The following is a 23,774-nucleotide window of genomic DNA, read 5'->3' on the forward strand; positions in this document are numbered from 1 at the left end:
AATATATTATAGGAGAGCAAAGAAAAATCCCTTAGCAACTAAAAAAGTACTTAAAGCATATAGTTCAGTGGTTTAAATAACAAATAGGTTGGGGAAACTGTTACATAAACACATAGAGAAGGTAGCTACAGAAGTAAAAAAAAAAGGCGGGGGGGGGGGGAAGGAAGAAGAAAAAGAACAACTAAGTAATATGCCAAGAGGAAAGAAGAAAACCATAATGGTAAGCAAGGGGGTGGGTGGGTGGGTAAACCAGCCCAGTGGAGGAAGGCTTGGATTAAGACTTTAATAAATTAAAATATCCTCTGAAATACAAGAGAATTAAAGCATTAAGCTGGAATTATCTGCTCCACAGAACTTATAACTACTTTTGTTTTCCCACCACCACAAATATGGCTTTAGACAGCAAATTGACAATTATTCTTTTAAGCAAGTAAAATCAAATGTAATTGAAATGATGCTGATAATTGGATGTATGTTCCATATTTATTTTAAGTATTTATATCCTGCCCTTCAAACGTTTCTCACAGCAGCTTACAGCAATATATTCAAAATAATATAATATAAAATACAAATAACACATTAAAATGTTGGTGTTGTCCAGGAAATGGTGCCATGACCCACATAGAGGGCTCCGTCCCACAGAAATCAGCAAGAGATTTCCTAGAGGGGAGGAGGTTTTACCTCATCAAATAATGCTGGAAATTTCCATATTTAAGTTGGTAGTAGCCCAGAATATAAGTGTAGGGGCAAATGTCAATCTAGTCACACATTTCCACCAGCATAACGCTGGTGCAGAATAACATACTGAGCCCCTCCACTTTCTCTATAGTGCTAGAAAACAGGGATGGATTGCTACAGATGGCATGACATTGTATGGTTACCAGAGCCTTGTGCAGACATCTAATCTGACAACAGAACACACGAAGTGTGTACCCACTTGATCTCCCAACCTTTATTTCCATGTATTCAATGTCCTGTTTGTACAGGGACCTATATGTGTAAACTCAAACACATAAAGTCTCTCTACATGTGAGCCATATCCTGTGAAACTGGAGGGGATGGATCTCATGCACACATTCCTGTGCAAACTAGTTATGCCATACAACATCATCTTGAGCCTTCCTCCATGTGTTCATTGTACATTGGTTTGAACATCTGCCCAGGGTAGAGTGCACAGATGATTAAGCTTCTGAGTCTTTGGGAAGGGTCTTTACATTTGATCATGTACAGCACTTTGCACTATCATCTTAAAAACATAAAATATTATTGTTAACATTTGAATCTCTAAATCACCATTGGTTTATGCTTTGGTGATGAAGAAAGCAGGAAGCATGTATGTACGCTTGCAAATTATTTTATGCTTTTCCATAAAATATGCAGAGGGAGAGGGGAAATGCTTTCATTTTTAAAATCATCCTTCTGAGAAGGAGGATGGAATAATTAAACCTTTCTAGCAAAGAGGTGATATATTAGTACTGGTGAACAGCAAACAAACCTCTTAACTTTAACCAACAAGTGAAATGGTGCAAATTAATGATGAAAGAACTTCAACTAAGGCATTAGAATGTTAAAATCTTGTATCCCATAATTGTTTAGAAAGGGATATATGTATATAGAAAAACATGTGAGGTATTTAATTACCTTTTTGTTCCACTTCTATTGTAGAGAAAGAAGAAAAGCAAGAAAGGAGAAAAAGAGAACAGATTAATGGTACTGCCAAGTACTTTTGCTCTTCCACCGAAATATTAGCATCTATTTTGCTTACTGCTACGTTTTGTGATTATGCATTCATTATTATGTAAAACCTTTTAATAAATCCATATCCAGCCATGATAAAAGTTTATTACAGTCTTAAAAGGCATGCAGCATTGTATCCAAAACCCATTCAAGTCAGTACAAGGTGTGCATTGATTTTGGTGGACTAAGGATTAGGATCCCAATGGCTGAAAAATCTTGATGATATTGTCTTCTCAGAATTGCTTAATCATTGGTAGTTCAATGCTTCCAAATAATTATGTGTTCCAAACCAGATATTAATACTGCCTCTATCTATCTATCTATCTATCTATCTATCTATCTAAATAAAATAAATGAAAACATTTATTCCCATCAGGAAAAATAGTACAAGCTATCACCTGAGAATTTTTTTGTCAACTAATCTCATGTTAATTTATTAATTCAGTATTTAATTAAATCTACACACATCAGCATATAAAATAAAGCAATAGTTCTGAAGACAAATGCATACTTTGTATGTATTGTAGCGGTATTAAATAATCACTTCCCTTCTCAGGACCCATTTTTGCTCTCAGTGGTGTATCTGGGATTTTTTCCAAGGATTGGAAAAATGGATTTGGATTAACCCAGGAACAGATTCTGAATAGGCAAAGAACTGCAGAATAAGGCTAACCCAAAAAATCACTTGTGGTCACCTTGAAAGATTCCAACAATTTTTGCTGATGACAAAAGGCCTTTCATGAAATGTCTGGAGAAGCAAAAATATTTCCCCTGTTGCACATCTAATATGTAACTGCCAAATTGCCACAATTCTTGCAGAATGGTAGGTATCAAAATTTGTGCACTTTGACATGTATCAAAAGCAGGTTGAGAAAACTAGCCAAGGAGACAGAGGGATAAAGGAATAAACAACAGTGAATGAAGAAAGGGAAGTTTCTTCCAGAAGTGTTGGACAGAGACCTACATCTTGAAGATCTTGTTTGCCTTATGCAGGGTCCACTTTGGCCCACCCCTTGAGAAACTGCAGCACAAAGAAGGAGGAGGGGCACTGCACATTGCTATGTGGAATCAGCGTGGAAGGAGGAACTTCGGAGTCTATATCTTCTCACTTTGTCTCTGTGCAGCAACTATGCATAGCATAAGAAGAAGGCCCAAATAATGCTGGGCCCAGTGCAGGAACTAGGAAGCCTCTGGTCTCCTTGGCAAGTGGGAGAGTCTGGAAGAATGTCAGGAAGGCATGTAGGGAATCCCATGCTTGTTGTGTCACTGGGCTCAGCCCTTAGTGGTGGGTTTTGGGAGGTCTGTAGGTCTCTGTCCAACACTTCTGGAAGCAACTTCCCTTTTACCAGCAGTGGGGTCTCTGTGTGGGGTGGGGGGAGGGCTGACTGCTTTAAGATCTGAATGGGAAAGTGCACGCCAGTGAATCTCTGGTGTGCCCATCCCCCAGCATATTTCCCTCTAATTGTCTATGCCCTACAAGGAGAGACATGAAATTTAGTTGCTTCTTGCCAGGATAGAAACCCTGAAGCAGCCTGGAGCACTGTGTGTAGAACCTAGCTCCAGGGAAGCTGAAGGGGCTCCGGGAGGTTCTGAAGAGCGAGGGCTTTTGCCAAGGACGGGGCCAAAAGTTGAGAACTGAAGGGCTCGGGTGGGAGTGGGGGTGGAATGTGCTAATGACGAGACACCAGGATCTTTCAGTGAGGGGCACCTGGGTCTGTAGGAAGGGATCCAGCTCTAGTAAAATATTTGGATATATTTTATGAATTTTGGATATACTTTATGAATTCTGCCATGGCTAAGGCATGATTTACTTATAAATAAGTAAAATGCACAACTGTGACTAGCCTGCAATGCTTCGTTTGTTTGTTTTTACTAACCTGCTTATGGTTTGAACAGAATTGAAAATAAAAAAATTACAATTGGACACATCCAGAAAACCCACTTCACCACAACGTTCACCCTTGTCAGGTACTCATAATTTATGCATTTACTTTACAGTATAGTATATACCACTCCCCACAATACAATGGAGCGAGTAAGAGAAGTGTGGAGGCACCAACTGCAGAGAAAAGGAAGGAAGGAAACGGAATCAATTTCTGTTTGTTTGCCTGTCAGGTCTTGGCAGCCCGGCAGTCCCGGTATGGGCACTGACTGGTGAGCACTCAATCATTTTCTGGGGATGTAAGGGAGTGCACTGTCTCCGCATGGAGGCAGCTGGCTTGCACAGAATGGTAAGAGAAGTGAGGGATGTTACGGGACCAGCTGCTGCAATATTTCTAGCAGTGCTCAGCAGGTCCTGTTCATTGCTCTAGGGCAGGTGTGGGAACTGGAAGCCCAGAGGGCTTCCACCCTCCCCCGACTTGCAGCAGTTAGGTTTGAAAAGCAATTAGGAATTTTTAAAGCCTAATTGCAGGATGGTGAGTTGCAGTTGCATGGGGTGGTGGTGCTGCAACGAGTATTGGAGCTGGGGAGGAAAAGATGAATCCTCCCTCCCGGCGCAGCCAATGTGAGATGTTTTTCAAGTCTAATTGCTGCGATTGGGGACTGCATCTTCACATAGGTGTATTATGTGTGAAAATATGTTGTGGGGAGACACTGGCCCCTTCGACCACTGAAAGAGAACGTGGCCCTCAGGGTGAAAAGCCTTCTTTACTTCTCACCTGGGGGGAAATGATCAGGGCAGAAGACTAGCTTGCCCCTGAGCGGACAGGCCAATGAGAATTTTGGAAATGGTAAGGATGTGGTTGCCACAGTTAGTTGTCTTACACTCAGCGTCTAGAGTTAATTTAAAATTTACTGATACTCTATAAAGCAGAAACTCAGCAGGTTTGAATAGCATTCCCTTGACAGTTCTCAAAGAATGCAAGTGTGAAATAGTGATCTTTGAATAAAAACATAGTTACACTAGCTGATATGCCCGGTGTTGCTCAGGCCCGGGAATAGTGTTTATAACATAAAGCCATTTTCAACATCTCCTGCTGAAGAAATTTTATTTATGGAATGTATATCCTGAAGGAATAATAGTAATTTTTACTGGTCATGACCATGAGTCATAGTTTGGTGGCAAGAGAAGACTCTTCAGAGTCCCACCCAAGGCATGCTGGGAGTTGTAGCCATAAGCTTCATTACTTTATTAAATTCTTTAAAAATACTTAAAATCCAAAATTTCATGTTTTTAGACTTTTCTGGTACATTGTACAGCGAGACCTATCAGCATGCCAAATTTCAAGTTTCTACTTGGGGCCCCTAAGATATATGTCTTAAAGTAGCAGGCCTGTGAGTTAACCTTTAAACAAATTAATTTATTTTTTTCTCTCCCTCACCCTCATGACAACCCTGCAAGGTAGGCCAGTCCTAGGCCTGAGAGGTAACTTTAAAACAAATTAGATTAGATTCTCCCCACCCTCACCCTGTCTCTGAGGGAGCTGACTGACTGACTGGCTCACAGGTAGCTTGGTTGTTGCTGTTGGTGACGGGCCCAGAGCTGTGACCTCCTTCCCTTCTGCTCCAGTCAGCCCCAGGCGCTCTCCCTTCAGGCCCAGGATGGCGAGCAGATGATGGCCGCCAAAGCCTGATGCCTCTTCCCTCCCCTCAAGGCATGCTGGGAGTTGTAGGCGCAAGCCTAGCTCCCCGAATAACATGTTAATCTTTGAACACATCTGCAGTGTTGTGGGAGAGTGGGCCTCCTTAGTTATGGCACCCTGCTTAAGGATTTCCTTTTCCCAGGCAAACTTGCCTAGTGACTGCATTAATGGCTTTTAAGTGCCAAGTGATTTATATATATATTCCAAGGCCTTTTAACTTGATAAGATTTTTTATGCTGCGGGTTTCCCCCCCCCCCCCCCGTTATAACTAAACCACAACATTCCAAAACAGATGCAATAATTCCTGAATAAAGTTTATGGTTTTTATGCAAAAGCCTGACTTTACAATTGAAACAGAAGAGTGAATGGAGGAATGACTGATAGCGGAGGCTAGAATGGTATGGCGGGTGGGCTGAGTGGCAGTTGGGGAAAGTCAGTTAGAAGGAGAACAGACAGTTAGTGAGAGGTCAGGAAAGTGGGGGCTGGGTTAGGACTGAGAGATAGTGACAGGCCAGTACTACACCTCCCAGCATGCCTCTGTCATCCCTCAGGTGCCCATGTCCTCAGCTCTTAGTAGATGCCCACAACTCTGGCCAAGTCCTGCTGGGACTGCCTCAGCCCACACTTCTCACCCACGAAGTGCTCCATCAGGAGCCTGTACTGAAGGGCTGGGACTGGACTGGGCATTTGTTTCTGGGCATGCACAGAGTGATTCCTCTTTCTCCCTCCCTCTTGAGGGTGAAGGCTGAGCATATGCTTCCCTCAGTTTCTGAGAAAACAGAGATTTCAGGACAAGGTGCCTTTGAGCATGTCCAGAGTTTGGCCTCTTAAAGACACACTGTTGTATCTAGTTATGATTTTAAAACCACACATGGCAGTTGGGAGGAGACACTGCAAATGGATGCAGCCCATTTATGTGGGTGATTTCCTTTGATGTGGACTTGGGTTGACTGACCTTAGGATTCACAATGGCCACCAAAGGCCAGGAAGTCTGGCCTCCCACCCATGGTATGCTGGGAGTTCCACCCAAGGCATGCTGAGTTGTCGGCATAAACCTACGGTTTTTATTAAGTTCTTTAAAAATACTTAAAACCCCAAAATTCGGCTATTGAGCGGTATAAAAATGTAATAAATAAATAAATAAAAATAAATAAAAATTCATGTTTTTAGATTTTTCTGATCCATGTACACAAAGACCTGTCTGGGTGAACAGTATTAAGGCAGTACCGCATGTGGAAGTGGGTAAACATTTCAAGACATACGTGACACACGCATACTTTCCACTTTATAGGTAGAGATTACTAATGCCAGCTTTCTTCACAGAAAACATTGAAGGCGGCAACTGAAAACTATCATCAAAACTAACAGCTGGTGCCTGAGTTTTGCAAGGATTATGCCTCAAACTGGGGGTATATTCACATGTTACACTGAATATGCATTCACAGTCATTGAGATGAATCTAGCCCTGTTCGGTCATTTTCACGGTGTATAAGCAATACACATGAGGAAAGGAAGCGGAGATGTACTCTCTAGCTCCCCCCTCCCTCGCCATTCTCATCACTTCTCATCAGAGGAGGCAGCAGACAGCCTCCTCTGTCCATGAATATCTGCTGGTCGCAGGCACTCCACCCTCCCCATCTGAATTTGAGCCTGAAAGACCAAGGAATAGTGTCTGGACAGAAAGTTGTAAACAAAGCACAACTTCTGACGTTGCACAACATCATCACTGATCATGGAGCATGTCAGTTAAGGCATCAGCCTTAGCTTCCAATTTCCTGGCTTTGTGAACTTGAACCAATATGTGGTAGCCTTAACTCTAGTCTTAAACAGACATTATTATTATTATTATTATTATTATTATTATTATTATTATTATTTGAATAAATGACTGCTTCTAATGAATGCAAATGGCAGAAAATGTTTTCTAACTAAACTCATTTACTCAGTATGTGTATGTATCTGCATCGGTATGCTAGAATAACGTGTTATTGGTGTAAATATGTTAAAAATGTGCATGGTTAATTGCAGTCTATTTGTCAGTCATGATAGCATGATTTCCTTGATCTAGACAACATGGGATTTGACACCATATCCACTCTACTATGTCCTACATTTCATACAATATGGAAATCTACAACAATTCCAAAATCCAATTCTCGCTTGTAGTATTCCTGAGCCAAGTATCCCCATCTTGTAACTGTGCATTTGGTTTCTTTTCCCTAGGTGTAGAACTTTGCATTTATCCCTATTAAATTTCATTCTGTTGTTTTCAGCCAAGCGCTCCAGCCTATCAAGATCACTTTGGACTTTGTTTGCCTTCCAGGATATTAGCTATCCCATCCAATTTTGTGTCCCCTGCAAATTTGATAAGCATTCCTTGCACCTCCTCATACAAATCATTAATAAAAATGTTGAAGAGCACTGGGCCCAGGACTGAGCCCTGTGGTACCCTGCTCATTACCTCCCCACAGGTTGAGAAGGTACCGTTGATAAGCACTCTTTGAGTCCAATTCTGTAGCCAACCGTGAATCCATCTAATAGTTGTTCCATCTAGCCCATCTTTAGTTAGCTTGCTAATCAGAATGTCATGGGGCACTTTGTCAAAAGCTTTGCTGAAGTCAAGATATATTATGTCCACATTATTCTCACAGTCCACAAGGAAGGTTACCCGATCAAAAAATGAGATCAGATTAGTCTGGCACAATTTGTTCTTGATAAATCAATGCTGGCTTCTAGTAATCGCTGCCTTGTTTTCAAGGTGCTTACAGATTGACTTTATGATCTGCTCCAAAATATTCCCAGGGATGGATGTCAGACTAACTGGTCTGTAGTTCCCAGGTTCCTCCTTTGTGCCCTTTAGGGACAACAATAGCCCTCTTCCAGTCATCCGGCACCTCACCCGTCTTCCATGATTTTGCAAAGATAATAGACTCTGAGAGTTCTTCCGCTAGCTCCTTCATTACTTTTGGCTGCAGTCCATCAGGCCCTGGAGATTTGAACTCATTCAAAGAAATTAGGAGTTTCTTGACCATTTGTTTATCAATCTCAAGCTTCAATCCTGCCCCTTCAACTTGTACTTTACTTTTTCCAAGGGGGTCATAGACCCGCTTTTGGGAGAAGACTGAGCCAAAGTAGGAACTGAGCACTTCTGCCTTTTCTTTGCCATCTGTTATCAATTTGCCATCCTCATTGAGTAGTTGATCCACCATTTCTTTCCTCTGTCTTTTACTATGCACATACCGGAAGAAAGCTTTTTTGTTGGTTTAGCAGTAGCCACCCTTGCTAGCCTCAGCACATTCTCAGCTTTGGCCTTCCTGATGCCATTCTTGCACTTCTGTGCTACCTGTTTGTACTCTTCTTTTGTCGCCTGGCCTTCCTTCCTCTTCCTGTATGTGTCCCTCTTTTTTTCTGGTCATCTCTAAGCTTTTTGTGGAGCCACATTGGATTCTTCTGTTGTCTTCGATCTTTTTTCCTCATTGGAATTATTTTTAATTGTGCCTTTAAAATTTCCTTTTTTTAAAAAAACTCCTACTCATCTTGGACTCCTTTTCTCATTAGGGTCACTTGCCATGGGACCTTACTTATCATAGTTCTGAGTTTGTTAAAATCAGCTTTCCTAAAATCCAGAGTATGTGTACAATCAGCTTTTGCTTCCTTTAAAATCAAGACCTCAAGTATGACGTGGTCACTTTCCCCCAGAGTTCCCGTAACTGCCACTTTATCCATTAAGTCATCCCTATTGGTCAGTATCAAGTCAAGGATAGCCGATCCTCTAGTTCCTTCCTCCACTTTCTGTAGGAGAAAGTTATCAGCCACACATGTCAGGAATTTCTTGGAAGGTCCGCTTTTGGCAGAATTTGTCTCCCAACAGATATTTGGGTAATTGAAGTCCCCCATCACTACTACGTTGACCCATGCCAGTTTGCTGCTTCCATTGCACACCATCATCACTGATCCTGGGGCATGTCTCAGCCTTAGCTTCCAATGTCCTGGCTTTGTGGAGCTTAAGCCAGCAGTTATTTCTGGCCTTAAACCAGTCCGGCCTTAAACCAGCAGGTATTAAACCAATCTTAAACCAGCAGGTATTTCTTTATCATTGAATATCTCTTCAATGTGAGAATTAACAATTTATCCCTCCTTTTTCCTTACTATCTTTTATTGTTTCCTATTCATAGGGGAAAAAATCTACTTTCTTATCCCTCATTTACTATCCAGGATCTGCCTTTTATGAAAAGTCTCACAAATGGTTCCTCTGCTCAATTTCTGGGGATCCCACCACACCATAGCTCACCCCATTCAACAGGGTCTCCTGACTCTATGAGTAGAATTTCCAGGGGGCTGGAGAGGCTGGCATGGGAAGGAGGGGTGGAGAAGTCTGCTTGGGTCAGTGGAATTGTTCCAGCTTAAACCCAGATCCTCCCCAAGTTTCCTTTCAAACTTCAACTGAGAGAATTTCTAATAAGTGCCTTAGAAATCTTAAGTATAAAAGCTCTATAAGATCACCTCACTCTACACACTTGTTGCCTTCAGTAGAGAATTCTAAAAGGTCGAAAGGGCAAGAATTCATACTAATACTCCCTCAGCAGAGTTTTTTCATTTATACATTTAACCATTGTAGTCCAAATAATTTTGTCCACCAGTTTACCTATGACAGAATTTAGGATAACAGGTCTGTGACTTCCTAGATTCTTAGTTTACAACTGGTGATAGAATCAAAGTTGATATAGGTGTTCTTTCTGGCAGGGACAAGTGGAGCAAGGTCCCTGCAGCTGTTCCATATCTGGCTGATGCATGGGGTTAAGTAGGTCTCCCCCATGACATGACTTTCTTCTTGGGAGGCAAGGGGTGCAGCATTCCTGTCGTCTCTGGCTTTCTATCTATGGATGAACATCACCAAGTGACCTTGAGGCAGAACACAGGGATCCTGTGCCCCCAGAGGAGATGGCCCTCAGACTGGGAGAAAGACGTCAAGTAGCCACTGCAGGCTTGGCCAGCTAGCAGACACAGAAATGACTGCCTGAGGAATAAGGACTCCTCATGAGTAAAGATATGCTCATGAGGAAGCAGACTATGCCTCAGGTGGCACTGAGCCTTAATACTGTGTGGTTTAACCTTCTGGCTAAGCATTTAGTTTCATGCAAGCAACCAGATGATATGTAAGTACAGATGTGCCTTGTCCAAGGATATCTGCACATTCATTACTGCCAAACATCAATTCATAAATGTTTGTTGCATGTTACGAACTACTGTTAGCAGAGGTGCCTCCATTTTCTAAAGGAAGCTGTGAAGTAGCCATTATACACCGGGCGAAATGTCACGTACCCGAGGGCGTTTTCAAGGGTGTCTTCTTGTATCTGTCTAATCTAACTAAAACAATGGCCTCGGCTCCAGGCAGAAAGTTAGCTTACAGTAACTTACTGTGAGCAAAGGGATTGTTTAGCAAAAGATAAGAAGGCTCTAGTGTTACGTTCTGATTGGCTCATGCTGCTACAGGGCACTGCCCCTTTCAGGCTTGAAATGCTGTGCTGAATTTCCAATTCTCTCTCTGACTGCTCGCTTTGAAGAGACTCAGATCTTGATTATTATTATTATTATTATTTATTTATTTATTTATTTATATAGCACCATCAATGTACATGGTGCTGTACAGAGTAAAACAGTAAATAGCAAGACCCTGCCGCATAGGCTTACAATCTAATCAATAAAGCGCTTTTGAACCCTCTGTCGCTGGAAGTGTGGAGTCGTGCTTGGGGGCTGAATTGGATCTCGTCCCTAAGGGCAAAGAACTTGTCTAACAATTCTGGTGCCGTGACCTGGATTAAGCCCTAGCACTGGGATCTGCGTCTGCCGGTGGAGCGGGGGCCTTGACTGAGGGAGCGTACGCCAGGAGATTTCTTCTGCCTCTGCCTTGGTTGGATCGTGCACCGTGCGGACTACGGAGACCAGATTGAGGGGATCATTTGGGCCAGGATTGGAAAATCGACTCCACCCGACAGATGGAAGGGAACCAGGCAACAACAATTGCAGTCAGACGTGACAAGGAAGGGCGAAACGGATCTACAGCTGTTTGGTGAGTGAAACCCCTATCCCAGGGACCCTGACGGGGAAAGGAGGGAGTGGGTTCACAATTGACCTCAGAAATGGGAAGCTCTCAGTCTGTAGAAAGCCCACTGGGTTGTTGTCTTCGTTATTGGAAAGATTTCCTTGGGAATGGAGATTATGGTGTTAATCTGTGTAAAAATGATTTGAAAATGTTTTGTGAACGTGAATGGACGACTTTGTCTATTATCTTTGCAAAATCATGGAAGACGGGTGAGGTGCCGGACGACTGGAGGAGGGCTAACGTTGTCCCTATCTTCAAAAAGGGCAAAAAGGAGGAACCTGGGAACTACAGACTAGTCAGTCTGACATCCATCCCTGGGAAAATTCTGGAGCAGATTATAAAGAAGTCAATCTGTAAACACCTTGAAATCAATGCAGTGATTACAAGAAGCCAACATGGATTTGTCAAGAACAAATCCTGTCAGACTAATTTGATCTCATTTTTTGATAGGATAACCTCCCTTGTGGACTGTGGGAATGCTGTGGACGTCATATATCTTGACTTCAGCAAAGCTTTTGACAAAGTGCCCCATGATATTCTGATTAACAAACTAACTAAAAGTGGGCTAGATGGAACAACTATTAGGTGGATTCACAGCTGGCTACAGAATCGGACTCAAAGAGTGCTTATCACTGGAACCTTCTCAAACTGGGGAGAGGCAACGAGTGGGGTGCCGCAGGGCTCAGTCCTGGGCCCAGTGCTCTTCAACATTTTTATTAATGATTTGGACGAGGAGGTGCAGGGAACACTGATCAAATTTGCAGATGACACAAAATTGGGTGGGATAGCTAATACCGTGGAAGACAGAAACAAACTTCAAAGTGATCTTGATAGGCTGGAGTGCTGGGCTGAAAACAACAGAATGAAATTTAATAGGGATAAATGCCAAGTTCTACATTTAGGGAATAGAAACCAAATGCACAGTTACAAGATGGGGGACACTTGGCTCAGCAATACTACAAACGAGAAAGATCTTGGAATTGTTGTAGATCACAAGCTGAATATGAGCCAACAGTGCGATATGGCTGCAAGAAAGGCAAATGCTATTTTGGGCTGCATTAAGAGAAGTATAGCTTCCATATCACGTGAGGTACTGGTTCCTCTCTATTCGGCCCTGGTTAGGCCTCATCTAGAGTATTGTGTCCAGTTCTGGGCTCCACAATTCAAGAAGGATGCAGACAAGCTGGAGCGTGTTCAGAAGAGGGCAACCAGGATGATCAGGGGTCTAGAAACAAAGCCCTATGAAGAGAGACTGAAAGAACTGGGCATGTTTAGCCTGGAGAAGAGAAGATTGAGGGGAGACATGATAGCACCCTTCAGATACTTAAAAGGTTGTCACACAGAGGAGGGCCGGGATCTCTTCTCGATCCTCCTAGAGTGCAGGACACGGAATAACGGGCTCAAGTTAAAGGAAGCCAGATTCCGGCTGGACATCAGGAATAACTTTCTGACTGTTAGAGCAGTGCGACGGTGGAATCAGTTACCTAGGGAGGTTGTGGGCTCTCCCACACTAGAGGCATTCAAGAGGCAGCTGGACAACCATCTGTCAGGGATGCTTTAGGGTGGATTCCTGCATTGAGCAGGGGGTTGGACTAGATGGACTTGTAGGCTCCTTACAACTCTGTTATTCTATGATTCTATGACTTTTGGTGTCGGATGGCCACCTGGTGGATCTTTTGATCCAAAGTTAATTTCAGCTGTACATGGTGTAGTAACAAGGGATGGCCACTGGGATCAATTTGCATACATAGATATGTGGCTACGAAATGTACCTCCTATAGGATCACTGGCTCCTTGGGTGTTAAAATGCAAGATTCAGAGAAATAAGATCATGTTGTTACAAAAGCGTAAGAAAAAGAATTTTCAGTTTGTGTTTCCACCCGGCCCAAGTGAGGAATTTGATGTTTTTGTTTCTCCACCTTCAACTTCAACTCCACCCCCTCCATTGCTACACCCGGTTTCTTCTTCTCTTTCCTCCCCTCCGTCCTCTTCTTCCTCCCCCTCTTCCCCTTCTGTTATGTCTCCCCAGCAATCTCTTTACCCTCCTGTTCCTTCACCTCCGCCCTATCAGAAACCTGAAAAAGGGAGCTCTGAATTGCTTAGTCCCTCTTCTCTGGTGCCTGTTGCTGTTTCTCTTGTTGTTGATTCGCCTGCCTTAACGCGCGCCACGGCTCAAGATAAGGGAATAGCTCTCCCGTCTGTGTGGGGAAAGACTGAGCAGAGCCTCCAAATGCCTTTACGTGAAGTAATTCAGGGAGATAGAGTAACCTTCGTGTATGCGCCTTTTACAACTTCAGACCTGTATAACTGGAAAACACAGAACCCCACTTTCACGGAAGACCCCTCAACGCTTAACAGACTCATGTCTTCCCTAGCCCACACCCACCTGCCAACTTGGAGTGATACTCAAATGCTTTTGAGTTCACCACTCTGCTGCTAAGATCATCTTCTTGGCTTGCCGCTCTGACCATGTTACTCCACTTCTGAAATCTCTTCATTGGCTTCCAATCCACTTCAGAATCCAATATAAACTTCTCCTGTTGACCTTCAAAGCTTTTCACGGTCTAGCTCCTTCCTATCTCTCCTCTCTCATCTCACACTATTGCCCTGCTCGTGCTCTTCGCTCCTCTGATGCCATGTTTCTCGCCTGCCCAAGGGTCTCTACTTCCCTTGCTCGGCTTCGTCCCTTCTCTTCTGCTGCCCCTTGCGCCTGGAACGCTCTTCCAGAACATTTGAGATCTACAAGCTCAATCACAACTTTTAAAGCTCAGCTAAAAACTTTTCTTTTTCCTAAAGCTTTTAAAACTTGATGTTGCTCGGACTTTATACTGTTAGTTTTACCCTACCCTGTGCCTGTTTACCCTACCCAGTGCCTGTTTGCATTCCCTTCCCCTCCTTATTGCTTTACTATGATTTTAGTAGAATGTAAGCCTATGCGGCAGGGTCTTGCTATTTACTATTTTACGCTGTACAGCACCATGTACATTGATGGTGCTATATAAATAAATTATTATTATTATTATTATTATTATTATTATTATTATTTACTGACTCAAAATATGCATTTTCTGTAATTCATGCACATGGACAGATCTGGAAAGAAAGAGGATTTGTGACTGCCAGTGGGCAACCAGTGGCCCATGGGAAATTAATAGTTGATTTGTTAGAAGCCCTGATGTTGCCAAAAGAAGTTGCAGTCGTCCATGTTCGAGCACATGGAGGAGAATCAGACCTTCACCTTCAACAAGGGAACGCCTACGTAGACAAATTGGCTAAACAAGCTGCTATGAGTGGAGCCAGCTGAATATACATAGTACAGCCCATTTCTCAGCATTTAAATCCACATTATGAAAAAGAAGACTTGAAATTAGCTTAAGAACTTAAAGCTTCTAAGAACACAGAAGGATGGTTTATCACCCCTGATGGTCGATTTGTCGTGCCAAGAATCATCATGACTACCCTACTTAAAGATCTATACTCCCAAGATGGACATTCATCAGCCTCTTCAATGGTTGAAGGACTTTTGAGAACTATGATCAGTCAAGGAATATGGATGGATGCTCAACGAATTGCCTCTACTTGCCTCATTTGTCAAAAAGTAAATGCATCAAGAAAAGCACCTGTAGCCATGGGAGGGAGGCCATGGGCTTGTTATCCTTTTCAGAGAATCCAGATTGACTTTGCTGAAATGCCCCTATACAAAGGCTTTAAATACCTACTTGTTCTTGTTGACCAGTTGACTGGTTGGGTGGAGGCTTTCCCCTGTCGTAATTGTCAAGCTAAAACTGTGGTGCAAAAGCTCTTACAAGAGGTGGTCCCCTGCTTCTCCCTGCCCGAGACTATAGAATCAGATCAAGGAGGCCATTTTACTTCTCAGGTAGTGCAGAACATGGCAAAAGCCCTACAAATAGACTGGCACCTCCATACCCCATGGAGACCCCAGTCTAGTGGACAGGTAGAGAGAATGAATAGAACTCTGAAAGAAACCCTAGCGAAAATTCATTTAGAAACTTCCTTGAAATGGGTGGATGCACTTCCAATTGCATTGTCTAAAGTCAGAAAGACCCCCAGAAAGGGTCTTAAATTGTCTCCTTTTGAACTAATGTTTGGTTTCCCCCCTCGAGTTTTAGTGGGAGAGCGAGAAGAAATTAAGTGGGAATTGGGGAATGATTTTCTCAGAGAATATGTAACTGCCCTGAAGTCTGCTCTCTTACAGCTCCATCGCTACGCTGAACCTTTCCAGAAATTGCCACTTGAAGGACCTATCCATCCGTTCCAGCCTGGAGATAAAGTCCTGCCCAAAAGGTGGAATCCTGAAAAATTGGGAGAAAAGTGGGAAGGTCCTTACTGCATTGTACTTGTAAGTAATTCTGCTGTGAAGTTGTTAGGGACACATAAATGGACACATTGTTCTAGAATAAAGCATTTCCATCAGCCTCTGCCTCCTCTGGGGACCGGAAACTCAGAGGACACAGGCGAAGCTGAGAGCAACAGCCCTCTGCCTTCTGGTGCACTGGAAGCAGCCAGAAGCACAGGTGAAGAAACCAGCACGGAGCAACCTAAGTACTCAGCCCAACATTTAGGGGGCACTAAAGTTAAATTTTACAAGCAAAACCAATGAGTTTACATTTGTTTGAAGATTGTGTAGCTGTGATTTTGATAATTCTTGTCCTGCTCACAGGTTTCTTACTTTGGTGGTTCCAAGTTCTTCTTTAATTGCCATGGCAAATATCTTTAAGAAAGAATTTTGCCTATATTTGTGCCTTATACCACTCATAAGTAACTTAACTTCACTCTACAATTGCCAAACGTTCCTTGCAAACCCTCATAATCACCCTAATCTTCCTGCCCTACAAAAACTTGTGACCACCACACAAGCCAAAAACTGTTAGATTTGTGAACAACTAGGGAAGAAAGATGTAGGTAATAAATTACTTCCAGTCCCTGTACCCCTAACCTATTGGCCCTCAAAAGTAAACACAGGATGGGCAGCTGACTGGGTTTTAAAAATGAATTACACACATACTACCAAAGGCTTGTGGGTGCGAGATCCACGCTCCAAGGGACTGTAGCCTATCAAGTAATACCTAATGAAATAAAACCCTCAATATGCATAGAATCAGAGAATTCAACTGGCCAAGATGAAGGATGGTTAAAGGTTCAGAATTGTGCACACATATTATGGTTTGATTCTACCCAAGGACTTTTAGAGCCCTACGTTAATGATGAAATGAAAGTTAACAAAGAAAAATCTACATGCAGTGGCACATACAGTTTTAGTGACATGCCCTCCTATAGTCTTACCAATCCTACACTCTATGGTTTAAATTTCACAGATGTCATTTGGAAAAATGAATCAATGGCCTTATTAAACAACTCTGTGTTCTTTTTCAGTGAAAATGGAGCAATTGCCAAAGCTTTACTTAATAATTCCTGCCCAAGAACAAACCAAACCAGTAAAGTTTCACCTGACCTCATTCCAAACAGCCTTTTAGAAGTCTTGGCTACTTCCATCTTTTGTGGATTTAAACACACCATAAGATGGGAAGAGCAAACTAAACAATGGCACAAGAGTACTAACCATCGCAAAAGATGCACATACCACTGCATTGATGGTGTAAATACTGGAATGAAGATTAAATCAAAAGATAACATATTAACTTCTGTAAAGGGTCATATCCTTTCTCTTACTCTCATTGAGCAAGGAGTATACTTTTTATGTGGAGAAAATCTATATAGAACTTTATATAAAGTTCTCCCTCCAAAATGGAGAGGAAGATGCACTGTATCATTTGCTGTGCCACATTTACAAATTGTTAAGAACCTCACTTCTGATCAGATGACTAATTTTGGTAGCTTTGCACACAGAATTGTACAAAGATCTGATAACACTTTAGCTAGACGGAACACTGGATTTTATGCTACTATACGATGGTTATTCCCTTGGTTAGGAGTATCTGAAATAGAGAAAACGGTTAAGAACATTTCATTAGAGTTAGAAAAAGCTTTTAATAGTACACTGGATGCTATAGAGAGCTTGCAAACTGAAGTCTCTTCTCTTAGCAATGTTGTTGTGCAAAATCGAATGGCTTTAGATTTATTATTAGCTCAACAAAACGGTGTGTGCTGTGCTTAACCAATCTTGTTTTTATGTAAATGAACAAAGTAAAATTGAAACAGATGTAAAGAAAATAAAAGAAGTAGTACAAGTCTTTCACAAAACAGGACAACCACCCACTAATGATCTATTTGGATGGCTCACTAGTTGGTTACCCAATCTGGGGTGGTTAAAAGAAGGATTTTTTGCATTTTGTCTCATTTTAATGATTTTGATTATCCTTGCTTTTTGTCTTCCCTGTATTTTGTCTCTTATGAAAAATCTTGCAAAATCTGTAATCCACCAGCAAATGTATTTGCATTATGAAGCCTTAGCCATAGATGACCTAGAAGAAGCTAGCAAGCTTGAGTTTTAAATTGCTTTAAAGGGGGGAAATGTTAGCAGAGGTGCCTCCATTTTCTAAAGGAAGCTGTGAAGTAGCCATTATACACCGGGCGAAATGTCACGTACCCGAGGGCGTTTTCAAGGGTGTCTTCTTGTATCTGTCTTATCTAACTAAAACAATGGCCTCGGCTCCAGGCAGAAAGTTAACTTACAGTAACTTACTGTGAGCAAAGGGATTGTTTAGCAAAAGATAAGAAGGCTGTAGTGTTACGTTCTGATTGGCTCATGCTGCTACAGGCCACTGCCCCTTTCAGGCTTGAAATGCTGTGCTGAATTTCCAATTCTCTGTCTGACTGCTCGCTTTGAAGAGACTCAGATCTTGATTACTAATCAATAAAGCGCTTTGAACCCTCTGTCGCTGGAAGTGTGGAGTCGTGCTTGGGGGCTGAATTGGATCTCGTCCCTAAGGGCAAAGAACTTGTCTAACACTACTATCACATAGCAGGTGAAATCTGGTGATATCATGACCTGTCATTAGAGCAACATAGCAGCCCTTCCAACCTGGCATGTTCTGCTTCCAGATGGATCATCAGCAGTCACCACATATTGACAGAACAACCATCCAATTTTTTTTTACAGATTCAATAGTAATTACTTTTTAGTAGTGTTTGAAACCATTCATGTGACAGCTCACCAACACAACAAGCCACACTGACAGTTTTACATTGATTAGAGTAATGAGACAGTGAACATTCTTAAACTGCCTGGAGAGCTGGTGTGGATCAGATTTCAGTGGAAGGCCTTAGCTAGACCTAAGGTTTATCCTGGAATCATCCCTGTGCATCTAAATGACACACAGGGGATTCTGGGAACAGGCAGGGACGACCCCGGGATGATCCTGGGATAAACCTTAGGTCTAGCTAAGACTGAATGTGTTTCAGTGTTTTGTAATGCTTTTATATTATAATTGATTAACTATTGTTCCTTCACAGATTTCTTAAAGTCAAGATTGTCAATAACATGAGTGAATCTTCTACATATCTATAGTTCAAAGTTTACAAACTAAACTAATTAATTCAGTATCAATATATGTATCTGGATCTGCATCCTATGAATGTATATGGAAAGCGGAAATAAAGCATAACCCCCTTAATTGCTAATTACTTTCTCATATATATTTTTCTTGAACCTTGGACATTTATTGTCTGTTTTATGCCTTATGTTCAGTTAATTGTTCTAAATTGCAATGGCCAATGGCTTGGTGAAAATAAAAAAATGATTTTTTCAATATCAATATATATGGATCTTTATTCTATGAATGTATATGGAAAGTGGAAATAAAGCATAAACCCCTTTATTGCTAATTACTTTCTGATTAATTAAAATCTATTGACTGTCATGATAACAGCACTGGACACCAAGTTTATTATTTGTTTGAAAGTGGCACCATATGACCCCCTCCTTGCAAGCCCTTGCAGGATTGTACAGGGAAGCCTACTCCATGAAGACAACTTACATGCCAAAGAACATCTATCCATGGGCAATTTCACATGACACCATTAATTATGATACTTACTAGGAATGGCTGCTTGACTACTTTGTGTAGTCAGCCAAATCTACCTTCTAGAGTTGCCATCCTAAGCTTCCTGAAGGAAGAGCTGGATAAAATGTAATAAGTAAGACAACATAAACAGTGCTCTTTCCAAAGATCTGTACTGGGTCAGGTGCTATTTTGTTTATCTGTGAATGTAAGACCTGCATTGATTATAACATACTCCTTTGTTATAAAATGCCCCGCTTCTGCTTTCTTTGCTGCTTTAAGAACACATCCCAAAACTGAAAATGCATCCTTAGGATCATTTTGGAGTTTTCTCCTTAGGGGAAAAATAGAATTCCCCATATGTTCACAGCGTTGTGTCACTTGCTGTGCTGTAATTCATCATTCTGTAAATTCATTTAAAGAATTTCTGTAAACTGCCCAGAGAGCTCTGGCTATGGGGGCAGTATAGAAGTGTAATAAATAAATAAATAAATAAATAAATAAATAAATAACCTGTGAAGCTCTTCAGTCCAGAAGAGGTCACAAGCAAATCAAAAGCATGTCTGTGGCACCTTGTAAGGGTGTCTCTAGAGCCTATTTTCCTTCCTATGATTAATACAGCTTATATTTAATATCCACAAGAAAAAACGTTTGATCATTCAGATGACACATATTCCCTCCACAGCTGCCAGAACCAAATGAAGGCAAATGCCATTCAAATATATTTATGGTGCTCATTACCATAAATCTGTTGGTAGCTTTGTAGAGCAGGGTCTCCTCAAACCATCTTATGTAACGCAATCCTATGCATGTTTACTCAGTAACAGGATTTCAGCTTTAATGCTTCAAATACAAGTAACGATTTTTAATACAAAATTACTTTCGTTCTGGAAAGCTTTTGCAAATATATTGCACCATGCCACTTGTCAGGAGGCTTCTGAGTGTGTCTCCCACACACTGTAACTTAGCTTTTAGCAAAACATGCTCCAGTCACCATCCTTTCCAACTATCCCTATTTATTAGATACAGTCCATATTCTCAGATACTTGATCCTAGTAAATCACTGCCCTTATTTTAGCTTGGCTAGGGAATACCTTTTAACAATTCTTTAAAGCACATGCACTAGACTTTTTCAAGGTTAAGGAAGGGCAAGGAAAAGCCTGTCCTTCTGCGTTCTGTAGAAGGTGAATCTTTAGTGAGTGCTTCATAACTAGCGCATACACATACACACACATGCACATGGACACAGAATGCCAGTGGACAGCTTCCCTTCCATTTTTTCTCCATAACTGAGTTGCTCCAATTTTATACTAATTAGAACCAGATTCAATGGAGATTAACACTTGTCGAACAGAGAGGCTACTTTAGAAGTGCCCTCAGATGGCCCAACACAGGGAGAGGAAGGTTTTCTACCACATATTTGCTCGGTTGTCTGTATTAAAGGAAGTGTGGTTAGGTTTTTTCTTGCCAGGGATTCTGATGTGTGGTTAAGATCATGGGGCTTCTCAAATGGTAAGATTTCCTCATATTAACCACCTGGTTGTCTACACTGGTAAACCATGGTGGAAGGTACTCTCCTAACCTATGGAATCTCATAGCTAGAATATTTTAAGCAACCATTTGTCCTCCCTGATTTTTCTCCATTCTTTTCAGAACTTTGAAATGTATATTCCAAGTGTTGTTTATGTATTGTGAGAGATTAAATACTTGCAGATCTTTGGTACTTTTAAAAATCTGCTTACATTTTGGTGTATTTGAGGAGTTTTTTTGTGTGTGATGTGGTAAAGTGGCTGTAATCTGATCTGGATTTCAAGATGTAAATTGAAGATTATTTCTTGGTTAACTGAAGCACCTACTAAGACCATCGCTGCAGGTCTTGTAAGAACATACACGAGTTCATGAAAATTGAACAAACAAAATGGGTAAAATTATGGAGACAAGGTCCAATAAAATCTATTTCTACAAAAGTAAAGGAAAACACAATTAAAATTTTATACAGCAGGTACTTAACACCACAAAAATTAAGTCAGATATACAAATTAACTACTCCCAAGTGTTGGCGGAGCTGTAATACGACTGATACATCTTTTCATATGTGGTTGTCAAGTGTTGCTTTACAACGATTTTGGCAGGAGGTGTTCGTAGAAGCTGGTAAAGTAACAGGGCAAGTGATTGATCTGTCTCCAGCTATGGGTTTCCTATTCATATATGACACAGATGATAACGAACTACAAAACAAAGAACTACTGACTTTCTTATAGACAGCAGCAGGTTGGATGGAAATTGCAGCTAACTGGAAAGAGACACACAAACCCACATTACAGCAATGGTACTTCAAAATTTGGTCAATCACTCTTATGGAAAAGCTGCCCCAAGTCAAAAGAGCAACTAGGAACTATAAGAAAGAGTTCTGTGCAACTTGGCATCAATCTAACACTTATATGATTAGGCACAAAGAAACATTGAAACCACCACAGACTCATGAACAATTATGGAAAGATTTGTTAAGATAATGGGATATTAATGGAGTAAGATAAATGAATAGAGTATAGGCAATGCAATCTTTACATTGTAATAATAGGATATTGATGACAGATGGTAGTCAATATATTATCAAGTTGTCTTATTATGAAAGAGGTATACAAAATTATGCATGGTGTGGAGAATGTGGTTGGCAGAAGGCACCGTGGGCCACTTGAGACTCTAGTGACAAAGCTTGATCAATGAGTACCCCTGAACTGTGAGCCTGCTCTCTCAAGGGCAGTGCAACTCCTCTAGAATAGATTGAACACCACCATTCAGGGCACAAAGGACTTGAGAAAATCTGGGATTGGATCCAGATTTAGTTACATACAATTGGGCAGATGTAAATAGATTTCACAGTCCCTCCTCCCCATAGCAGCCTCTCCAGCCCCCTGAAAATGCTACATAGAGGGTCAGGGGCCCCTGCTGACTGGGGTGAGCTGTGGTGCAGAGTGGAGACAAGCTTCCTAAAGATCAGACATAGGCACCTTCAACAGAAGCCAAATCCTGCCTCCAACCCGTGGTTTGCAATACAATTTTGTCTAGTTCATAATACTTGGATATATTGTGAATCAAATGCCATTTTCATTAGAAGTTCTTCCTCGTCTCAAAATGTGAAACGTGGCGAATGTGTGTATTTTTGGTAAATCTTTTTTTATTATCCAAGTCATGGACAAACCTTAAAAATTAGTCGCAAGGGGGCATTTGTTTAACTCTGTCTAAACAGTGATTCATATCTAGGTCTTGTGGAATACATAGATAAGGCAATATGCCCCTTTCTCTGTTATTACATGTATATCTTGACCAACTCCAAGGAGCTCAAGGCAGAATATGTGTGGTCCTCCCCATATTTATTGTCACAAAAACTCTATGAGGTGGATTAATCCCAAGCTCACCCAGTGAGCGTCATGGGTGAGTGGGGATTTTACCCTGAGGGGTGTCCTAGTCCAGCACATTATCCACTCAATTTGGTAACATCAACATTACGAGTCAATTCAAAACACCTGAACTTTTTGGCACTTTCCAATAGTGCTTATGGTGGCCAACCTAATTTTGAATCAAGCTGAGGGGAATTTATCCATCACTACCTGACACTGTGACCCTCGCAGGGAGGGTGCAGCCTCCCCACTCCCCAGGCCATCCTGCCTGTAAATGGTTCTCTAATGTGCTGCCAGAGCAAGTAATAGCAGACTATGCAGCATTTCAAGCTTAAGCCTCCTTCAGCAATTACAGCACCATTTTCCTGTTCAAATGTTGTCACCAGCAATGACTTTGCAGCCCAACGAAGCATCTCTGATTAGATTTTCAATGTTGTTACACATCAAGCCATTTCATACCATATACTTTCCATACTAAATATAAAGTTTGCTCTTCAGCATTTTTAACAAGCATGTTCTGCAGGGATGTTAGAACAGAAGTGTGAGCAGCATTGCACCTCCATTTCCTAAACTAGGTAGGAGCTCTTGTCTGAGCTGAGGGAGGCAAAAAGAGGTGTACAGGACTGCTAAGCCTCTTGAAAATGGTGCTTAAATACACCTGCATTTTATTTTATTTTTTATTTATTTTTATTTATTTTATTGAACTTAAACATACATCAATACAATAATCCAGTAATACAGTAACAACAAAAATATGAAAATATAAAAATTAAATCATAATACATAGGATTGCATAACCTTATAACATTTCTAATTTAAACTCCTCCCATAACATAAAGTGCACCCCCCCCCACCCCGGGATCTATTCCTGTTTCCAAAATCTCATTGTTTCTTCTGGAGGTGGTTTTCCACTCCCCTTAGATAATACACATTCTAGGAACTGATTCCAAATTCCCACAAAATCATT

General features: G+C 41.4%; 1 protein-coding gene across 1 annotated transcript in view; it reads right to left on the bottom strand.

The window, feature by feature from the left end:
- ADGRL3 (adhesion G protein-coupled receptor L3) overlaps positions 1-23,774 on the bottom strand; it is a 707,807-nt gene that overhangs the window by 347,393 nt on the left and 336,640 nt on the right. The window contains exon 6 of the mRNA XM_063128914.1: positions 1,642-1,656. Coding sequence (XP_062984984.1) covers positions 1,642-1,656 — 15 coding nt within the window. The remainder of the gene's footprint in view (positions 1-1,641; positions 1,657-23,774) is intronic.

The sequence above is a fragment of the Elgaria multicarinata genome, chromosome 6, assembly GCF_023053635.1.
Source record: "Elgaria multicarinata webbii isolate HBS135686 ecotype San Diego chromosome 6, rElgMul1.1.pri, whole genome shotgun sequence".
Taxonomy (NCBI): domain Eukaryota; kingdom Metazoa; phylum Chordata; class Lepidosauria; order Squamata; family Anguidae; genus Elgaria; species Elgaria multicarinata.